Below are 17,666 nucleotides of genomic sequence, written 5' to 3' on the forward strand. Positions count from 1 at the left end.
GCAGAGGGGGTGTGTAGCCATGGTAGCCCCAACGCCCTGGCTCCACATGAGACCAGGAGATGAGGAGGAAGCAGGCCGTGATTCTGCTCTTTGAGGAATCGCCATTCCCGCCTGAGCGCGTGGGTGCAGAAAGGCTGATTCAGTTCCCAGCTCAGATTCTGAGACACTTTTTTGTTTTTCTGCTATTACTGTTTGTCAAAAGTTTCCCATGTGCTTTTTATATAAAAGCGAGGAGGTAAAGGCACTCATTTCTTCACAAACTGTAAGGATCTCATGCACCTCCCTGTGAATCCCCACTTTCAGGATTAACATTGAAAGATGAATTTTTTCAGCGCTAATTAATTTATAGGAAGTGTTTTCATTGCTCTTTGAATGAAAGTTCTTGCCACTTTATGCTGTAACAAAGACCCCGAACCACTATGAAAAGAATTGAGTTGTAATGCATACACTTTTGAAAACCCAGGACAATTTTTATTTCATAAATTCTTCTGCTGCAGTAAGTTGAAATATGCATAAAGGGAAGCTCCAACACTTTTTTATTAGCCACACTTCACACATTAGAGACCCAGTAGCTGTTAAAGACAATAAGCCTAGAACGTCCTGGTGCCATCTCTGCACTCAGCATAAGCCGCTCCCAGAAGGTGGGCTTCTCCCAGGATCAGGGGCATCAGTGACATAGAAGCCTCGTTCTTCTATCGCCCGGTAGAGTGTGATGTACTTGGAAGCCTTCCTTGTCCTTGGGACCACGAACTTCTCCGTGAACTCATTCTTGTCCAATCTCTCCTTGCCCTCTGTGGTCAGGACACAATTAATGAACATGAGGGTGTAGCTGTAGCAGTTGTGGTGGTCTTCTTCATACCTTACAGGGCAGAGACATTGAGGAGACGAGGCTTAGCCTGAGCTGCTTACTGAGCCCACATGTGCGCCGGCCCCCTTGACGGCAGAGCCACCAGAGGTGCAGTTCTGAGAGACGCTTGGCACCTTGGGCTATTTCCACTTGCAACCTAAGTTCAGCTAGGACTCTCCCAAATGGTCCAGAGTGGTGACTTAAGCTGCCTACAAACCCCCATTTGCAGAACTTAATTTCACTGAAATTCTAGATTCTGGAAGTAGAGTTCTATGTCTGAGTTTTACGTTACACCACAGTGTCTAAACTTATTTCAAGGGAAGCATCAAGACAGTTTAAGTCCACAGGTATGCTGTATACATCTACAGTGATGAGAGAGCAAGGAATTAAGAAATTAATTTTAAGCTGAAACTAAAAGGGGGGAAGCTTTAAATAGGTTTACATTTTGAACATCATGTAAAGTTTTTTGTTTTAAGGGAATTATAGTACTGTGCGTTTTGTTGGACATGTTATTTAAAGGCCAAGTATGTAAAAATAGCTAGACAAATAAGTAAAATAACTAGAGCACTAAGTTCTGGTCCTTTCAGCTCATCCAGTGCTATGATTCTATGGTATGAGTGTGTGCTGGCTCACTTCTGCAGAAAACCCCAAGTAACTCAACCCCTGCTTAATTCTGTTATAGACACTACTATCTCAGGACAGGCTCAATGTGAAACTCAGGGCAGCTTAGAGTCCCCTGTGAGCTGGGATCACACCTGGGGCAAATGAGGACCAGGATGTGGTGGTCCTTGCAGCCCCGTCCTACCTGTGAGGTAGCCAGGCCCCCGCGGTGGAGAAGTCTTCTAGGTACTTGTCCCACTGGTCCATCAGTCCAAACATGCCAGGCTGCAGGAGCGGGATGCTTACACTCTGCTCCCAGCCAGCTTTGTCTCGCTGGACACCGTGCACCGTGTAATTATAGACGACTCCTGCCGCCAGAGCCAAAGGCAGGCAAAGCATAAGGGAAAAGGCACCCGGTAAACCTGACAGCAGCCACCTGGTAGCTTCACCCCCCCAGACACCCAGCCCGCACTTGCCAGTCGCTGTCAGCACGCAGTCAAGCCTCTCCTCCAGGAAGCTCTGCCTCCCCTGCCCCAGCACCCAGCACCTGAGGTAGCCCCAGGGAGCAGAGGCAGGAGAGTCATCTCCAAGTATTTTTGTGGAAGTTCTCCATTTACAAAGGGTCCCTCCTCTTTCCTTAGATAAGCAGCAGGTTCCTGCTGACAAAGATTGATGCATATGTGCCTGCTTGTGCCCAAGTCACCAAGTTCAAAACCAAGTCCTAGGCTTTTCTTCCCAGTGTCCTCCTGCCTCACGGGGAGGAGGAAGGGCTGTATGAGACATCGCCTGTGAGGCCTGATCTCAGCTGCACCTGGCTGGTCTCCCTCACCGGCCCAGGTCTACACCTTTCTGCAGGTGGCGTTACTCAGGCCTTTTCCTGCAGACTGCACCCTGTACCATTTGTTTAAATGTGCTGCTTTTCTTACTTTTTAATGCAAACCATCACAGGTCCCCCACGGGCTCAGGGGCTACCCCCCCCCCCCAGTTTATCCCTGGGACCACTGCCTGGCCCCTGGAGACCCTGGAGTGGGAGGACCCAGAGGCCATGGGCTGAGTATAGGGTTGGGGAGTAGAGGTTCTGCTTCTAGCACAAGTTGAGGTCTTGGACAACTCAACTTCCCTGGACATCTGTTTCTTTGTCCTCTCTTTAAAAACTAACAAAAAAACCCCACACAGGTTTATGTTGCTCTTGGCTGAGAAAACATTAAAGAGCTTTCAAATACAAGTATTATTAGTGTTGCCAGTATTTTTTCTCCAGAAATAGTACTGTCTGATAACCAGGTATTGTGGGAACTTTTTAAGCTGTGAAAATGCACTTACCTTTTGTGTTGGTTATTCCCACATGCAGATCAGACCTTCCGTCATACTCCCTGAAAGAAACACATGCATTTTTGTCCTCTCATTTGCACATACTTGGCATGTAGAGTTGGTATTCAAAGTAGGAGGAAAGGAGTTCCCATTGCGGCTCAACGGGTTAAGAACTCAACATAGAATCTGTGAGGATGCAGGTTCAATTCCTGGCCTCTTTCAGTGGGTTAAGGATCCAGCATTGCCATAAGCTGTGGTGTAGCTCACAGTCGCGGCTCAGATCCCACATTGCTGTGGCTGTGGCGTAAGCTGGCATCTAATGGCTCCTCTTCGACCCCTAGGCTGGGAACTTCCATATGCATCAGGTGCAGCCCTAAAAAGATAAATAATAAATAAAGGAGAGCCGTGAGCCTCCCGTCTTGGATGGTGCCAGGTCTTGGCACCAACTGCCAGGTTAGTGGAAGCCCTGTTTCAGAGCCGCTTGAGCCGAGAGTAGAAAACACTGTCACACACCCACTCTGGATTTTCCCAACCCCCCAGCACCAAATGAGGACACCCAGTAGGCCAGCCCTGCTAGAATAAGGTCAGCCTGATGCCAGGCCCCATGGCAGAGGGACTCGCCCGGCATCAGCTTCTTACTCTTTCCTCCTTACCTGTGAGGTGAGCCTGCTCCTTCAGGCCAGCATGGCTGAGAGGATTCTGAATGCATAGCAGTGCCCTTCTGCCTCTAACACTGACACAGCCCAGTTCCATCCTGTAGCCCATGGCCACAGCCACTTTTCCTAGAGTGCCCTTATTCTCTAAAATTATTTACTTATTTTGCTTTTTAGGGCCACATGTGTGGCACATGGAAGTTCTTGGGCCTGGGGTCAAATTGGAGCAATGCCAGAGCCGAACCCCCTCAACAACCCACACCACAGCTCACGGCAACGCTGGATCCTTAACCCCCTGAGCAAGGCCAGGGATTGAACCTGCATCCTAGTGGATACTAGTTGGGTTCATTTCTGCTGAGCCACAATGGGAACTTCCTAGAAATTATCCTTTACCTGAGACTGCATGTCAGATGGATATCTCCAGGTAATTTAACCTCCATATATGATCCCAGGCCATCACTTACTCACCCTGAAATTTTCTCTCATATCTGCTTCCTTATCTAAAGCAGAAATATCATAAGCCTCCCAGCAAGCCAGTCATAAGAATAAAATGCCTGTTGAGTGCCACCACATAGAGGTGTCAGGTAAATTAGAGGTAATTTGTAAATGACAAAGCCCCTCTGTCAGACCACAGGTCTGGATGTTTTCACCCTCATTAAAGCGAGTAGTCCCGGGCTTTAAAGTGGCCAAGGAGGAGTTCCTGTTATGGCTCAGCAGTTTAAGAACCCATTATAGTGTCTATGAGGATGCAGGTTTGATCCCTCAGTGGGTTAAGAATCCAGCATTGCCATGAGCTGTGGTGTAGCTCACAGAGGGGGCTTAGGTCTGGCATTGCTGTGGCTGCAAAGTAGGTTGGCAGCTGTAGCTCTAATCTGATCCCTGGCCCTGGAACTTCCATATGCCACAGGCACAGCCCTAGAAAGAAAAAGAAAGAAAAATAAATAAAATGGGCAAGGATACAAACAGCTACCCCACCTTCTTCAGAAGGCTGTCTCAGGCCATCTTGTTGCAGCCAATGTGAGTTTTTGAGACCCTGCAGGTTCAGAGGTTGAACAGAAGCTAGAAAAAACATTAAGTCTTGGGTCTGACTGATTACGGAGCTGAACCTGATGTGTGCCGGGCAAGATCACACCCTGTGGGTACAGCTTCCCTCTGTTTCCTGCCTAAACCATAGCCATTCCCTCCCACTCCAGTCTTCTTGCCTTACCTTCAGTTATTTCCCAGTCATGTAACAGAGGTCCGCTGTGGGCCTGTCAGTTTATGTGAAGGTCTAGTGACACCACAGGAAATAAAGTGAGGCTCCTGTCCTCACAGAGTTTGCTTGCTTCCAGAGAAGACTTTTTTAGTTTTAGTTTAACAGGTTTTAAATAGATTGATAAGTGCTGTGAAGCAGAAAAAATAGTGCTACAGAACTTCTCCAGGCAGAAAAGAAACGGTCACAACTAGAAACAAAAATACCACAAATGACAAGGCTCACTGGCTCATATATACAGTAAAGGTAGGAAATCATCCATGCATAAATATGCTACCAAAGTCAGAAATTATGAGAAGAGGAGAGTACAAATGCAGGACACTGGGATGCACTTGCAATTAAGAGACCAACAACTTAAAACAATCTTGTATATATATAGACTCCCATATCAGAACTTCAGGGTAAATGCAAACCAAAAATCTACAATTGATACACACACAAATAAAAAAAATCAACTCAAATACAACACTAAAGATAGTCATCAAACCAGAAGAGGAGAGAACAAGAGAAGAAGGGAAGAAAAAAGCAACAAAAACTAGTCCAAAACAGTTAATAAAATGGTAATGAGAATATACGTATCAATAATTACCTTAAATGTTAATGGACTAAATGCCCCAACCAAAAGACATAGACTGGCTGAATGGATAGAAAAACAAGATCCATATATATGCTGTTTTCAAGAGACCTACTTCACTTCTAGGGACATATACAAATTGAAAGTGAGAAGATGGAAGAAAATATTCCGTGCGAGCAGGAATCAAAAGAAAGCTGGAGTAGCAATTCTCATATCAGACAAAATAGACCTTAAAATAAAGAATATTTTGGAGTTCCGATTGTGGCTCAGCGGAAACAAATCCGACTAGGAACCATGAGGTTGCAGGTTCGATCCCAGGTCTCCCTCAGTAGATTAAGGATCTGGTGTTGCTGTGAGCTATGGTGTAGGCCAGCAGCTACAGCTCCAATTTGACCCCTAGCCTGGGAACTTCCATATGCTGCACATGCAGACCTTAAAAAAAAAAAAAAAAAAAAGGTGCCAGAACTGGGAGTTCCCTTCATGGCACAGTGGTTAAGGAATCTAACTAGGAACCAAGGCGGGTTCGATCCCTGGCCCTGCTCAGTGGATCCGGCATTGCCATGAGCTGTGGTATAGGTTGCAGATGCGGCTCGGATCCCACATTGCTGTGGCTCTGGCATAGGCTGGTGGCTACGGCTCCGATTAGACCCCTAGCCTGGGAATCTCCATATGCCACGGGTGCGGCCCTAGAAAAAGGCAGAAAGACATTAAAAAAGAAGAATCTTTTAAGAGACAAGGTAGGACTTTACATAATGATCAAAGGATCAATCCAAGAAGAAGATATAACAATTTTAAATATATATGCACCCAACATAGGATCACCTCAATATATAAGGCAACCACTAACAACCTTAAAAGGAGAAATTGACAATAACACAATAATAGCAAGGGACTTTAACACCCCAATTATGGCAATGGACAGATCATCCAGACAGAAAATCAACAAGGAAACACAGGCCCTAAATGAAACATTAGACCAGATGGACTTAATAGCTATTTATAGGACATTCCATCCAAAAGCAGCAGAATACACATTCTTCTCAAGTGCACACAGAAGATTCTCTAAGATTGATCATATTTTGTGCCACAAAGCCTCAGTAACTTTAAGAAAATTGCAATCATATCAAGCATCTTTTTCGATCACAACACTATACGGATGGAAATCAACGAGAAAAAAACTGCAAAAAGCACAAACACGAGGAGACTAAACAACATGCTACTAAACAACCAATGGATCACTGAAGAAATCAAAGAGGAAATTAAAAAATACCTAGAAGCAAATGACAACAAAGAGACAACACTCCAAAACCGGTGGGATGCAGCAAAAGCAGTTCTAAGGGGAAGTTTATAGCAATATAAGCCTACCTCAGGAAACAAGAAAAAGCTCAAATAACCTAACTTTATTTATCTATCTTTTTGTTTTGTTTTGTTTTTTGAGGGCCGCACCTGTGGCATATGGAGGTTCCCAGGCTAGAGGTCTAATCAGAGCTACAGTTGCCAGCCTATGCCATAGCCAGAGGAACGCCAGATCCAAGCCTCATCTGTGACCTACACCACAGCTCACAGCAATGCCGGATCCTTAACCCACTGAGTGAGGCCAGGGATTGAACCTGCAACTTCACGGCTCTTATTCAGATTCATTTCTGCTGCGCCATTATGGGAACTCCAACAACCTAACTTTAGATCTAAAGCAGCTAAAGAAAGAAGAACAGACAAGACCTAAAGGTAGCAGAAGGAAAGAAATCATAAAGATCAGAACAGAAATAAATGAAATAGAAACGAGGAAAACCATAGAAAAGGTCAATGAAACTAAAACCTGGTTCTTTGAAAAGAACAACAAAATTGATAAACCCTTAACCAGACTTATCAAGAAAAAAAGAGAGAGGACTCAAATCAATAAAATTAGAATGAAAAAGGAGAAGTAACAACAGACATCACAGAAACACAAAGGATCATGAGATGACTACATACAACTAAATGCCAATAAAATGGACAACCTAGAAGAAATGGACAAATTCTTAGAAAGGTACAATCTTCCAAGATTAAACCAAGATGAAATGGAAAAGGTGAACGGACCAATCACAAGTACTAAAATTGAAACTGTGATTTAAAAACGTCCAACAAACAAAAGTACAGGACCAGATGGCTTCACAGGGGATTTCTATCCAACATTTAAAGAGATAACACCTATCCTTCTGAAACTATTCCAAAAAGTTACAGAGGAAGGAACAGTCCCAAACTTATTCTATGAAGCCACCATCACCCTGATACCAAAACCAGACAAAGATACCACAAAAAAAGAAAATTTACAGGCCAATTTCACTGATGAACATAGATGAAAAAATCCTCAACAAAATACTAGCAAACCAAATCCAACAATAAATGAAAAGTATCATACCACCATGACCAAGTGGTATCTATCCCTGGGATGGAAGGATTCTTCAGTATCCACAAATCAGTGTGATACACCACATTAACAAACTGAAGAATAAAAACCATATTATCCTCTCAATAGATGCAGAAAAAGCCTTTGACAAAATACAACATCCCTTTCTGATAAAAACCCTTCAGAAAGTGGGCATACAGGGAACCTACCTCAACATAATAAAGGCCATATATGACAAACCCACAGCTAACATCATTCTCAATGGTGAAAAGCTGAAAGAATTTCCGCTGAGATCAGGAACAAGACAAGGATGTCTGCTCTCACCACTAGTATTCAACATAGTTTTGGAAGTCCTAGCAATCAGAGAAGAAGAAGAAATAAAAGGAATCCAAATTGGAAAGGAAAAAGTAAAACTATCACTATTTGCAGATGATGTAGTACTATACCTAGAAAATCCTAAAGATGCTACCAAAAAACTATTAGAGCTCATCAATGAGTTTGGCAATGTTGCAGGATAAAAAATTAATACACAGAAATCAACTATATTTCTATATACTAACAATGAAAGATCAGAAAGAGAAATTAGGGAAACAATCCCATTTACCTTTGCATCAAAAAGAATAAAATACTTAGGAATAAACCTACTTAAAGAGACCAAGTCTGTACTCTGAAAACTATAAGATGCTGATGAAAGAAATTAGAGATGACACAAACAGATGGAAAGACATACTATGCTCTTGGATTGGAAGAATCAGTATTATCACAATGATTATACTACCCAAGGCAATTTACAGATACAGTGCAATCCCTATCAAATTACCAATGGCATTTTTCACAGCACTAAAACAAAATATTTAAAGTTTGTTTGGAAGCACAAAAGACCCAGAATAGCCAAAGACATCCTGAAAAAGAAAAATGGAGTTGGGGGAATGAGGCTCCCTGACTTCAGACTATACTACAAAGCTACAATCACCAAAACCATATGATACTGGCACAAAGACAGAAATATAGAGCAATGGAACAGGATAGAAAGCCCAGAATTAACCCCACATACCTACAGTCAACTAATCTATGACAAAGGAGGCAAGAATATACATAATGGAGAAATGAAAGCCCCTTCAATAAGTGGTGCTGGGAAAACTGGACAGCGTATGTAAAAGAATGAAATTAGAACACTTCCTAACACCATACACAGAAATAAACTCAAAATGTATTAAAGACCTAAATATAAAACCAGATACTATGAAACTCTTAGAGGGAAACATAGGCCAAACACTCTCTGACATAAACCACAGCAATATCTTCTCAGATCCACCTCCTAGAGTAATGACAATAAAAACAAAGAAATGGGACTTAATTAAACGTAAAAGTTTCTGCCCACTGAAGGAAACCCTAAACAAAACAAAAAGACAACCCAAAGAATGGGATAAAATATTTGCAAATGAAGCAACTGACAAGGGAATAATCTCCCAAAATTTATAAACACCTTCTGCAGCTCCATACCAAAAAACAAACAACCCCATCAAAAAATGGGCAGAAGATCTAAACACACAGTTCTCCAAAGAAGACATACAGATGGCCAAAAAACACATGAAAAGATGTTCAACATCATTCATTATTAGAGAAATGCAAATCAAAACCACTATGATGTACCACCTTACACTGGCCAGAATGGCCATCATCAAAAAGTCTATACACAATAAATGCTGGAGAAAAGGGAACCCTATTACACTGTTGGTGGGATTGTAAATTGGCAAAACCACTGTGGAAAACAGTATGGAGATTCCTCAGAAAACTAAAAATGGAATTACCATTTGATCCAGCAATCCCACTCCTGGGCATCTCTCCAGAGAAAACCATGACTCGAAAAGACACATGTACTTCAGTGTTCATTGAAGCACTATATACAGTAGTCAAGGCATGGAAACAACCTAAGTGTCCACTGACAGAGAAGTGGATAAAGAAGTAGTGGTACATATACACAATGGAGTATTACTCAGCAATTAAAAGGAACGAAATATCAGCATTTGCAGCAACATGGATAGACCTAGAAATTATCATGCTAAGTGAAGTCAATCAGGCAGTGAGACACCAACATCATATGCTATCTCTTACATGTGGAATCTAAAAAAGGACACAGTGAACTTCTTTGCCGAACAGATACAGACTCATAGACTTTGAAAATCTTATGGTTTCTAAATGAGACGGGGGGTAGGGGGACGTGCTGGGGGTTTGGGATGGAAATGCTATAAAATTGGGTTGTGATGGTTGTTGTACAACTATAAATGTAATAAAATTCATTGAGTAATAAAAAATAAAAAAAGAAACTAACTCAAAGTAAAAGTATTCTTTTGATGAGATTTATCTGCTGGGTCATTTTCCCAGTTAGCCTCAGCACAAAAATCTATGAGTAAAAAATTCTCCAGGTGATCGATTCCTCTCAACATTGTCTAAGAGGTTCAACCTTCACATATTCTTACACGTCTCATTCCAGGAAAGTGCACCCCCTCTTATTCTGATAAAGCAAACTGGCCTAGATTTTAGGATTTAACATCAAAACACTGAAAAGATTATCCACCAAGTCTCACACAATATAGCACATGTTAGAAAAAGAAACTTTAAGGAGTTCCCTTGTGGCACAGCAGGTTAAGGATCTGGCATTGTCACTGCAGCAGCTCGAATCACTGCTGTGGCTCGGGTTTGATCCAGGAACTTCCACATGCTATGGATGCAGGCCCAAAAAGAAGAAAAGAAAACGGAACTTTTAGTGACTACAACACAGGAGGAAAAGTTTTATACAATCCAATGCCACACTTAAAACACCATACCTAAGAAAGGTCCCTTGAGTGGGTCTGAGGAGGAATGAACACTTTTCATGGTGCCCGTTGGTAAACGGATTGGAGATGCTGATAGGAGCTTCCTCCAGCCTCCTGGAGCCTACGTCATGCCTGCAGAGGGGACAGCGTGGTGGCACACTGAAGCTGTAGATGGACTTCTGACAGTGGTTGAATTTGACTATAGGCTTCCCAGCCTCTGTGCCCTGCATGGTTCTCCCCTCCCGGGCAAGCAAGGGAGACTTCTCTGGGACTTCCTTTTCCTTGTTACACAGCCAGCAAATGCCTTCCATCCAGGGAACCTGATCACAGTGATGTCATTCTGACTGGCGGCTTCAAAGCCAAACCAGCTAGGGTTAACCTGTAACCAGGCCTCCCCATAAGCAGGCGTCTTAAAGAGCTAGTTTCATTTGTGCTCACAACATGCTTTCTAGCCTTTGAACATTTTGCACCCGTCAATAGCCAGCTCCCACTCATCCTCTAAAGCCCTACTTTTCTTCGAAAACTTCCTCAGCTTTCCCCAGCGTTTCCTTGTGCTACCAGTGCTGTATTTGTTTCTACCAGAGCTGTTATTTAGTCATTTGTCTGTGGGTTTCTTGGAGTCAGGGACCTACATATGTTTTTGTTTTTCTAGAATATATTGTTTGGATTTTGAACAAATAAATGGGATCCTTACATTGAGGCAATTTTTCTTTTGATATTTTATGTTGTAAAAGTTATCTTGCACGGAGTTCCCGTCATGGCTCAGTGGTTAACTAACCCAACGAGGATCCACAAGGATTTGGGTTCGATCCCTGGTCCTGCTCAGTGGGTTAAGGATCTGGTGTTGCCATGAGCTGTGGTGTAGGTGGCAGACACAGCTCAGATCCCACATTGCTGTTGCTGTGGCGTGGGCCATCAGCTAAAGCTCCAATTCGACCCCTAGCCTGGGAATCTCCATATGCTGCAGGTGCAGCCCTAAAAAGACAAAAAGACCAAAAAAAAAAAAGTTATCTTGCTCATAAAAATTTAACTGCACACTTAGGAATAAGGATGGAGGTTACGCTGCATAGTGTATGGCCTTGACGAGGGCATGAGGGGTTCTGGGTCTTTGCTTGTGCTGACTCAGCATCTAGATGCTGATTATATGAGTATTCAGTTTGAGGAAATTCACCAAACTGTACATTTTACTATATGCACTTTTTTGGTTTGTTGGCTTGGGGTTTTGTTTGTTTGTTTTGCCGTACCTGTGGCATGTGGAAGTTCCTGGGCCAGGCATCAAACCTACACCACAGCAGCAAACCCAATCCACAGCATTGACAACATCAGATCCTTAACCCACTGAGCCACTGCCACTATATCACTTTATTATTCTTCAGCTTTAAAATAATTTTAAGTAACGGCACAAAAATATATGGGAAAAAAGGTAATGCCCCCTGTTCCTCCATAATGTAATATAACATTTTTCTACCCAAAGTATTGTACTCCTGGGGAAAATCTAAGAGGTAAAGTAAATGAATTTTTTTTTTTTTTTTTTTTTGCTTTTTTATAGGCCTGCGTCTGTGGCATATGGATGTTCCCAGGTTAGGGCTTGAATCTGAGCTGCAGCTGCTGGCCTACACCACAGCCACAGCAACTTGGGATCTGAGCCGTGCCTGCGACCTACACCACAGCTCATTGCAATGCTGTATCCTTAACCCACTAAGCAGGGCCAGAGATTGAACCTGCATTCTTGTGAATACTAGTTGGGTTCATTACTGCTGAGGCACAATATATTTTTTTCAAACCCTGATGTTGTTATAGTGTATATGGTTTTGAAACTTGTATTATTCTCTCATCTTGTGTTTTCCCACAGTATCAGTAATAGCAATCCAGCTTAGCCTTTCAGATGCCTGCAGTTTGGTTGCAATGCACGTGATTTAGCCAATCCCCATCTGATCCTGTATTTCCAGAGAACAGCAATTGTAGAAAGAAGACCCACAGAGAAGATATCTTGGCAGGTAAAGTGCGTCAGAGAAGTGTTTCCTAATGTGCATTTAAATAAACTACAGTGGGCTGAAATGCAGAAAAGTGTATATTCATTGTAACAATATGAAAATGATCATCAGACTCTCAGAAGTTTAAAAAACCTTATAAATCATTTCAACCGCCCTTCTCTTGTTACATGAAGATAGACGGGTTATAGCCAGACACCCAGCTCAGATTGCAAGGATATGAGATTGTTCATTATTAACATGAACCACTGCTATTGTTTGAGTGACCCGGGTTACTTTCCATAGAATATATTTCAAATACATTCATCTTCATGACACCGATACCAAGAGGTATTTTTAATCCTATGAAAAGAAATGGTAAAACTATGTCTTAATAGACTTAATAGACATTTACACTAAATACAGTAAATAAATACACTAGCATTCTTTTTTTTTTTTTTTTTAACTGCACCCATGGCATGTGGAAGTTCCTGTGCCAGGGATCAAACCTGTGCCACAGCAGCAATCTGAGCCACTGCAGTGACAATGCCAGCTCCTTAAGCTGCTGCACCACAAGGGAACTCCTGGCATTCTAGCATTTTTTTTTTTTTAATCACTTCTTGACCTCCCCAGTGAACAGAGCAGGGTAAAGTACACAAGAAACATGCATACACATAAAGATAAAATGCTACTTCCAGTTCAAGTTCAGGGCTACACTGTTTTTACTTAATGTCTTTTCTATTGCACTTGTATCTTTTTTCTTCCTTAAAAATCTTAGTTTTCAAGGATACAGGGTATATGTTTACCTCACTTCACACAATCTCAGAGTAACAATAGTAATACCACCACTTCCAATTATGTTTAGAGGGTTTTTGTTTGTTTGGTCTCTTTAGGGCTGTACCCATGCATGTGGAAGTTCCCAAATTAGGGGTCGCATCAGATGTGTAGCCGCCAGCCTATACAACAGCCACAGCAACTCGGGATCTGAGCTGCATCTTCTACCTACACCACAGCTCACAGCAATGCCAGATCCTTAACCCACTGGTCAAGGCCAGGGATTAAATCTGCATCCTCATAGATACTAGTCAAATGTGTTCCTGTTGAACCATGACAGGAACTCGTGTTTAGAGTTTTATAAAAAAAAAAAAAAAAAAAAAAAAAAAAAAAAAAATTTTTTTTTTTGCACATACTCTCCCTATTTTTCTCTCATTTATTTAAAGTTGTCCTTGGAAGTTCCCTTCATGACTCAGTTGTTAATGAACCCAGCTAGGATCAATGAGGATGTGGGCTCAATCCCTGGCCTTGCTCGATGGGTTAGGGATCCAGCATTGCCGTGAGCTGTGGTGTAGGTCACAGACTAGGCTAGGATCCCGCATTGCTGTGGCTGTGGCATAGGCCAGCAGCTGTAGCCCCAATTTGACCCCCAGCCTGAGAACCTCTGTATGTCTTGAGTGCAGCCCCAAAAAAGCAAATAAATAAAGTTGTTCTATATCTTAATTGTCAGATCACCTGCCCTGGTAAACAATAATCTCTCCCTCTTAATGATAAGATTAGTTTTAGGAGTTCCCGTTGTAGTGCAGTGGAAACGAATCCAACTAAGAACCATGAGGTTTCAGGTTTGATCCCTGACCTTGCTCAGTGGGTTAAGGAGCCGGCGTTGCCATGAACTGTGGTGTAGGTCACAGACACAGCTCCAATCTGGCATTGCTGTGGCTGTGGCGTAGGGTGGCAGCTACAGCTCCAATTAGACTCCTAGCCTGGGAACCTCCATATGCCACGGGTGCGGCCCTGAAAAGACCAAAAAAAAAAAAAAAAAAGATTAGTTTTACACACAAACATCAGTTAGTGTTCACTATTAGTCCTTTCATCACTCTAGTAATTATGATTGCCATTCTCTGGAAGATTTCTTAGGAAGGGCTTATAGGAAGAATATTCCCCAAGTTCTTGTATGTCAATAATTTATCTCTATTCTTTATACTCGAAGGTTGGTTTTTGCCAGATATGAAATCCTTGGTCTTGAGTTGCCGCAGCTGTGACATGGATTCAGTCTCTGGCCCAGGAACTTCCATATGCTGTGAGTGTGGCAAAAAAAATAAATTCTTGGCTCACGTTTTCTTTAATATGCTACTCCCTTTTTTCCTGGTATAAAGCACTGCTGTCAAAAGTCTGATGACAAACTAATTTTCTTTCTCCTATAAGTCATGTGTTCTTTTTTTGCCAATATATCCAAAGGATTTTTCTTTCTTTATTTTTTAAGATCCATAATTTTATTGTAGTATGTCTTGATGTTGGTCTTTTGGGATTTATTTACTCAGGTTTGTGGTGTAATCTATCTTTTAACATAAAACTTCATTTTTTAAAGCTTATATTCTGATAACAAATGAGGACCTACTGTAGAGCACAGGGATCTATACTCAATATTTTATAATAACCTATAAGGGAAAAGAATCTGAAAAAGGGTATGTATGTGTATATACATAACTGAATCACTGTGCTGTACACCTGAAGCTAACACAACATTGTAAATCAACTATACTTCCACTTCTAAAATTATTTTTAGGGTACTAAATTTGAGGTTTTAAAGTTAATTTTTTTTTTTTTTTTTTTTGGTCTTTCTAGGGCCACACCCATGGCATGTGGAGGTTCCCAGGCTAGGGGTCCAATCGGAACTACAGCTGCTGGCCTACACCACAGCCATAGCAATGTCAGATCCAAGCTGAGTCTGTGACCTACACCACATCTCAGGGCAACGCTGGATCTTAACCCACTGAGCAAGGCCTGGAATCGAGGCTGCATCCTCATAGACACTAGTTGGGTTCATCAACCACTGAGCCATGGTGAGAACTCCACTTCAATTTCTTTAAGAAGGTTACACTTTATAGTTATAAAATACTGTTTATATTCCTCTGTTGTACAATATATCTTTATAGCTTCTTTTATACCTAGCAGTTTGTTCCTCTAAATCTCTACGTCTATACTGCCCCTCCCTGCTTCCTTCTCCCAACAGGTAACCACTAATTTGTCCTGTTTATCTGTGTCTGCCTCTTTTTTGTTATATTCTATAGTATGTTGTGGGGTTTTTTTGTCTTTTTTTTTTTGAGGGGCCACTCCTGTGGCATATGGAGGTTACCAGGCTAGGGTTCAAATCAGAGCTGTGACCAGTGGCCTACACCACAGCCACAGCCACAGCACTGTCAGATCTGAGCCATGTCTTAGACCTACAACAGAGCTCATGGCAACACCAGATCCTTAACTCACTGAGCGAGGCCAGGAATCAAACCAGAGTCCTCATGAGTACTAGTCAGAATCATTTCCACTGAGCCTCGTCAAGAACCCCCTATGGTATGTTCTTTGAATATGTAGTTGCATTTCTTTATTTTAGGCAGTTTTTCATAAATTATAATTTTAATTATTATATAATTATAATTTGTTCTCCTGCCTTTGCTTTGGTTTTCTACTTCAAGAAGTTCTGTATGCTGTGTCCCTTTGTCCATCTTCAATACTCTTTACTTTTAATAAAAAATTGAGGTTAAAATTTTCCTATAAAATTCAAAGTATACATTTCTGTGGTTTTTATCTAATCTAACTTTGGAACATTTTTTTTTTAATCACTCCCAAAAAGAAACGCCATACCCATTAGCAGTCAGTCCCTCCCACCAGTCCCTGGACCACTAGTCTGCTCTCTGTCTATGGATTAGTCTATTCTGGACATTTCATATAAATGGAACCATACAATGTATATCATTTGTATCTGTCTTCCTTCACTTAGCAAAATGTTTTCAACCTTTTTTTTGGCCACACCTGTGGCATGTGAAAGTTCCCGGGCCAGGGATCAAAACCTCACCACTGCAGTGACAATGCCGGATCCTTAACCCATTGTGTCACAAGAGAACTTCTAGCATAACGTTTTCAAAGTTCATCCATGTTGTAGCATGTTTTTGTTGTCCATTCCTTTTTGTGGCTGAGTAATATTTCACAGTGTGTGTATATCACATTTTATTTATTCATCAGTTGATGGACATTTGGGTTTGGGCTACTAGGAATAATGCTGCTATAAACATGTTTCATATTACTGTACAAATTTTTGTGTGGGTATGTTATCAACTCTCTTGATATATATATATATACACCCAGGAAAGGCATTTCTGAGTCACATAGTAACTGTATATTTAACATTTTGAGGAACTGCCAAACTTTTTCAAAGTGGCCTTATCATTTTCCATTCCCACCAGTAATTTAAGGGGGTTCTGATTTCCCCACATCATCAACATTTGTTATTGTCTGCATTTCCTGTTTTAACCATCCTAGTTGTTTCAAAGTAGTATCTTATTGTGGTTTTGATTTACATTTCCCTACTGACTAATGATGTTGAAGGTCTTTTCATGTGCCTAGTGGTTACTTGTATATCTTCTTTGGAAAAATATCTATTCAGATGCTTTGCCCACTTTTTAATTGGTTTTTTTTTGGTTTTATTATTGTTGAGTTTGTAAATATTCTTTATATATTATGGATATATATTCTATATATTTTCTAAATACTATCTTAATTTTCTTGATGGTATTTGAAGCACAGTTTTGTTTTTTGGGTTTTTTGTTTTTTGTTTTTTGTTTTTGTTTTGGCCATGCTGCACATCAGCTTCCCAAGCCACAGCAGTAACAGTGCTGGGTCCTTAACCTACTGAGCCACCAGGGAACTCCCAAATTTTAAAACATTTGATGAAATCAAATTTACTCACTTTTTCTTTTGTTTCTTCTGCTTTTGGTGTCCTATTTAAGAATCCATTGCCTAAGCCAGTGTCATGAGAATTTATGACTATGCTTTCTTCTAAGAGACCATATACATGGTCATATATATGCAAGTAAATATATATATACATGGTCATATTTACTTGCAAGTAAATATAGTTTTACTTCTTCCTTTCCAATCTGAATAACATTTATTTCTTTTTCTTACCAAACTGCCTTGGCTAGAAACTAGTATAATGTTGACTAGAATTGGTAAGAGTGAACGTTCTTATCTTGTTCCTGATCTTAGAGGGAAATTTTCCAGTCTTTCACCATTAAATCTGATGTTAACTGTGGTGTTTTGGTGGATGACCTTATCTGACTGAGGAAGTTCCTTTCTCTTTTTAGTTTTTTTGAGTGTTTTTGTTAGGATAGGATGTTGGGTTTTTTGTTTTTGTTTGTTGTTGGGTTTTTTTTGTTTGTTTGTTTGTTTTTAGTAGCTGCACCTGCGGCATATGAAAGTTCCCAGGCTAGGG

The 17,666-nt window shown here is 41.2% G+C and overlaps 2 protein-coding genes across 10 annotated transcripts in view; one reads left to right on the forward strand and one right to left on the reverse strand.

Annotated features, from left to right (window-relative positions):
* The window catches only part of TSEN2 (tRNA splicing endonuclease subunit 2), a 61,628-nt gene that overhangs the window by 42,958 nt on the left and 1,004 nt on the right, over positions 1–17,666 (forward strand). For 4 of the 7 annotated variants that reach the window (XR_014823839.1, XR_014823835.1, XR_014823837.1 and 1 more), the window contains 2 exons: positions 12,386–12,433; positions 14,391–14,526. The gene's annotated coding sequence lies outside the window, so the exon portion shown is untranslated. Of the gene's footprint in view, positions 1–12,288; positions 12,894–14,390; positions 14,527–17,666 lie in introns of those variants that run through there. The other 3 variants (XR_014823836.1, XR_014823833.1, XR_014823834.1) reach the window with 2 other exon arrangements.
* Positions 450–10,742, reverse strand: MKRN2OS (MKRN2 opposite strand). Of its 3 annotated transcripts, none has more exons than XM_084989515.1 (4): positions 10,449–10,742; positions 2,768–2,817; positions 1,653–1,815; positions 450–791 (listed from the first exon to the last, which is right to left on the reverse strand). In XM_084989515.1, the coding sequence occupies exons 1-4, from the start codon at positions 10,664–10,666 to the stop codon at positions 764–766; spliced, it is 459 nt and encodes a 152-aa protein (XP_084845641.1). In that variant the 5' UTR covers positions 10,667–10,742; the 3' UTR covers positions 450–763. The 3 variants fall into 3 exon arrangements, with proteins under 3 accessions (XP_084845641.1, XP_020925005.2, XP_084845640.1); XM_021069346.2 differs by having other exon boundaries at positions 450–859; XM_084989514.1 differs by lacking the exons at positions 2,768–2,817; positions 10,449–10,742 and having other exon boundaries at positions 450–859; positions 1,653–2,397.

The sequence above is a fragment of the Sus scrofa genome, chromosome 13 (assembly GCF_054392235.1).
Source record: "Sus scrofa isolate SSC_HxYL_T2T_F1_AM1 chromosome 13, Sscrofa_HxYL_maternal_Yorkshire_Landrace_v2.0, whole genome shotgun sequence".
In the NCBI taxonomy this organism is placed as follows: Eukaryota; Metazoa; Chordata; class Mammalia; order Artiodactyla; family Suidae; genus Sus; species Sus scrofa.

Bases quoted from the DNA above. Each gene is read 5' to 3' on its own strand.
- MKRN2OS (XM_084989514.1), bottom strand. From the start codon at position 2,125: ATGCATCAATCTTTGTCAGCAGGAACCTGCTGCTTATCTAAGGAAAGA. The intron at 860-1,652 runs GTAGGACGGGGC...CTGCCCTGTAAG, and splicing joins GGGGCCTGGCTACCTCACAG to GTATGAAGAAGACCACCACA.